The 3,444-nt window shown below is 51.8% G+C and overlaps 1 protein-coding gene across 1 annotated transcript; it reads right to left on the bottom strand.

Moving 5' to 3' along the window:
• Nucleotides 1-1,213: 1,213 nt before the first annotated feature.
• LOC119325075 (alpha-amylase type B isozyme-like) lies at nt 1,214-2,902 on the bottom strand. The gene is made up of 3 exons (XM_037598823.1): nt 2,779-2,902; nt 1,730-2,674; nt 1,214-1,617 (listed from the first exon to the last, which is right to left on the bottom strand). Exons 1-3 carry the CDS (start codon nt 2,857-2,859, stop codon nt 1,366-1,368), a joined length of 1,278 nt encoding a protein of 425 aa, XP_037454720.1. The 5' UTR covers nt 2,860-2,902; the 3' UTR covers nt 1,214-1,365.
• Between the last annotated feature and the right edge of the window lie 542 nt (nt 2,903-3,444).

The following is a 3,444-nucleotide window of genomic DNA, read 5'->3' as shown; positions in this document are numbered from 1 at the left end:
AAGCTTGTTGAAGGTCATTCTCCTCCGGTGAACTTCGAGGTCAATGAGCAACACTACAACAAGGGGTACTACCTAGCTGATGGCATCTATCCGAGATGGTCAACATTTCTGAAGACTATCTCAAACCTTGTGCCAGGAGGCAAGAACGCAGGTTCAGGAGGCTTGCAGGAAGGATGTCGAGCGGGCATTTGGTGTGCTTCAATCTCGATTTGCTGTTGTCCGGTACCCTGCTCAGACCTGGTCGAAAGATCAAATGTGGGAGATCATGACTTGCTGTGTCATCTTGCACAACATGATCACTGAGAGCGAGTAGGAAGAGCCAGTGTTTGACAAAGGACCATATTACAGGCAAGGTCCTCTTGCCCAAGTTGATCACCAGCTACCGGCAACCTGGACCGCCTACCTCAATATGCGTCAGGAGATCCGGGATCCACAGATGCATCAACAACTGCAACACGATCTGGTGGAGCAACTATGGAGGCTCAAGGGCGACGCTGGAATGACGTGTGATGAAATATGAGTTTTTATTTGTTGAACTATATAATTTGTATTGAACTATTTGTTGTTGAACTATTTAATTTTCTGTGATGAACTATGAAGGCAAAAAAAATATTTATGGAGAATTCACTCTGGAACACACCGAACCGCGTCGAATATGGGCCGATTCGCGCCAATATCAAGCAATTCTTCGATGAAAATGGGCCGAATAATGGGCCGAAATCGGCGCTTGGGGGCGACGGCTGGGTGCCCAACCGCCCCAAGAGCCGGTTTTGCCGCCGGCTCGCCCCCAAACGGCGATTTTTATGCCTCCTGGGGGGCCAACGGCTGGAGATGCTCTTAGCGTTCTTGTAGGCTGCATCAGCCCAACTGGTGTTTTTGGGCCTCACATCGTTTTTGTGTGCAAATAAAAAAAATTGCATGAGTTAGGCTGTGTGAGGAATTCGACTGAACCAAAATTTTGGCCAGTCAACTTTTTGTTGTATATGATTGCTTTGTGTTTGTTTAATCTGAATTTAACGTGACTGGCCAAAAATAAATTTTCAGTCACCAGACTATTAGTATGTCTCCTTTAAACCCAGCCCCCGTAACACAATTCCGTAACAAAACGCTCTACCACTACTCCAGTATGCTGCCGTACGAGCTACTGGTCGTGGCTGCTCAGTTTTCATTCAACCAACACTAAGTAAGCCAAGAGTGCGAAAATCCTTATTGATTATTATTTTAGCAAAAATACAATGGATGTCCCTCATCCTCACTTTTACATGGAGGAAGTACTAATCGTACTATGTGGACAACGTGAGCTCGGACCAATATGTATCACGTACGCATAGAGAAAAAATTGTAGAGCTCCTTCGGCAATTTTGCTCATATTTTCTCCCATACGGCATAGTCATTGCCGTGTGCGGCCACCTTGAAGCCTTCCGGAATGAGGTGTCCCACATCGTATCTTGGCCCGAGCTTGACGATGACCTTGCCATCGATCTCGGCAAGATAAAGATCGGCGTCGGCCTCTATGATTTGCAGCTTGCTTTCACTGTGTATCCCATGTCGGGTCCTGATTGACACCAGGTGATCGATCTCGTCCTTCAGGCCCCAGTCGTAGAAATGATCGTAGAACTGAAGAGTCACAATTAATTTTCATCAGTTGGGTCATGGTTTTCTTATATTTTTATGAACGAAAGAAGAAAAGAAAATTTAGATATGATGTAGTATTGGTAGGATGACTCACGATGCATGGGGTGCCTGGATGCGTGAGGATGTAGGCATATCCCTGCATGACCCTGTCAGACGGGAAGGGCCACATGTGCTGTGTGGAGCCGGTGTCGTGGTTGTCCACAAAGGTCACCGCCTTGGCGGGCCACCACCCGATCATGCCTGGCGCCTTGCCGTCGGTGCCGCGCAGCCGCCACAGCTCGCCCTCCACCGCCACGTTCAGGATGCCCTTGGTGGTGAAGTCGAACGTGGTAGCGGGGCCTTTGCCGCCAACCTTGTCCACCCAGTTCACCAGCTCCTGCCGGTGCTGGTCCTGGTTGAGGTTGGGCTTGCCGTCACCGCTGTACGCGAGCGACGTCCATATCTCAGCCACGGCGAAGCTGGGCTCCGAGCGGTCAATGTAAATCTTGGCGACGTCCGCGGAGTAGCCCTTGGCGAAGTCGAAGCGCCAGCCGTCGAAGCCGACGTCGGTCCTGAGCCAGTTGAGCCACTCGACGAGCTCCTTCTGGACGCGCGGGTTGAGGTGGTCGATGTCGGGGGCGGCCCCGAAGTCGGCGCCGGTGTCCGGGTTGCCGGTGCCGTCGGCGTAGGGCCGGTCGTCGCGGCAGATCATGTGGGGGCCCCAGTCGAGGCGGGCGTCGGGGGTGCCGCCCTCGAAGATGCAGTAGATGCCCCGGCCGTCCTTGTGCTCCGCGGTGCGGTGGTTGATGACGATGTCGGCGATGGCCTTGACGCCCTTGCCGTGGAGCGCCCCGATGAGGGACTTGAGCTGCGCCTTGTTGCCGTACTTGGAGGCGTCCAGGTCGTAGAGCCGGCCCGGCATGTAGCCTTGCTCGGCGACGGACTGCGACGCCGGAGGGAGCCAGACGTGCGTGATGCCGGCGGCGGCGATGTCGTCCACCTTGCCCATCAGGAAGTTGTACCACCCGCCATTGTGCTTCCACGACTCCCAGTTGAAGCCCTACCACAGAACTCGGATCAAAACTCGGTCCAAAACATACATGATCGCGGCACCTACGATCTGAAGATAATGCTTACAGTTACAGACAACAGACACGATCTTACCTGAAAGAGGACTTGCCCGGATGCCAAGCTGGCCGACAGGCCAAGGAGGACGAGGAAGAGGGACAAGTGTTTGTTCGTCATCTTCTTCAGCCCTCTCTAGCTGAGCTTTGGAAGAGGAAGATGGAGAACCGATGCATTCAGCTGGTGTGTCTGGCCAGGTATTTATAATGTGCTGCAGCATGCCGGAAGGCGGCGTGCTCGGCTTGAATGCTCCTTTGGGCCAGTGGATATGTCGGCCGGAGTTTGTTATCGGCCGGTGCGGTCAAAAGGCGATTTAATGGCCAAATGATGGAGCAGGCCTTCGCCTTCCATAAGAAGGCACCGGCCAAAACGACTGTCAGTTACTCTGTACCTCTGTTTTTTCTGAGGACAGAACATTTGAGCATTTTTCATGGAACAGTGTGCTTTCTTACAAATCATCATCTACTTGTTTTTAGAACAAATCATCCTCTACTAAAGGGATAAGTATATTTTTGTCCTCAAACTCTTCCCAGAGTTTAGAAATCGTCCCTCAACTCTAAACCGGAGAGTTTTCGTCCCTCAGCTATCAAAACCGGATAGTTTTCGTCCCTCGTGCCGCTTTGGGCGGTTTTAGTCCGGGATGAACAGTAAATCAGTGAACGTGTCTTGCGCACCAAAGTATCTTCGATGCTCTAAAATTTCAGA

The sequence above is a fragment of the Triticum dicoccoides genome, chromosome 6B (genome assembly GCF_002162155.2).
Source record: "Triticum dicoccoides isolate Atlit2015 ecotype Zavitan chromosome 6B, WEW_v2.0, whole genome shotgun sequence".
Taxonomy (NCBI): Eukaryota; Viridiplantae; Streptophyta; class Magnoliopsida; order Poales; family Poaceae; genus Triticum; species Triticum dicoccoides.
Note: the sequence above shows the minus strand (reverse complement) of the source record. Positions and strands in the feature narration are given on the sequence as shown.

Excerpts from the sequence above, each read along its gene's own strand:
- LOC119325075 (XM_037598823.1), bottom strand. The coding sequence starts at position 2,859 with ATGACGAACAAACACTTGTCCCTCTTCCTCGTCCTCCTTGGCCTGTCG. Across the intron at positions 2,675-2,778 it reads CCGGGCAAGTCCTCTTTCAG|GGCTTCAACTGGGAGTCGTG; the intron begins GTAAGATCGTGT and ends GTTCTGTGGTAG. Across the intron at positions 1,618-1,729 it reads ATCCAGGCACCCCATGCATC|TTCTACGATCATTTCTACGA; the intron begins GTGAGTCATCCT and ends GTGACTCTTCAG.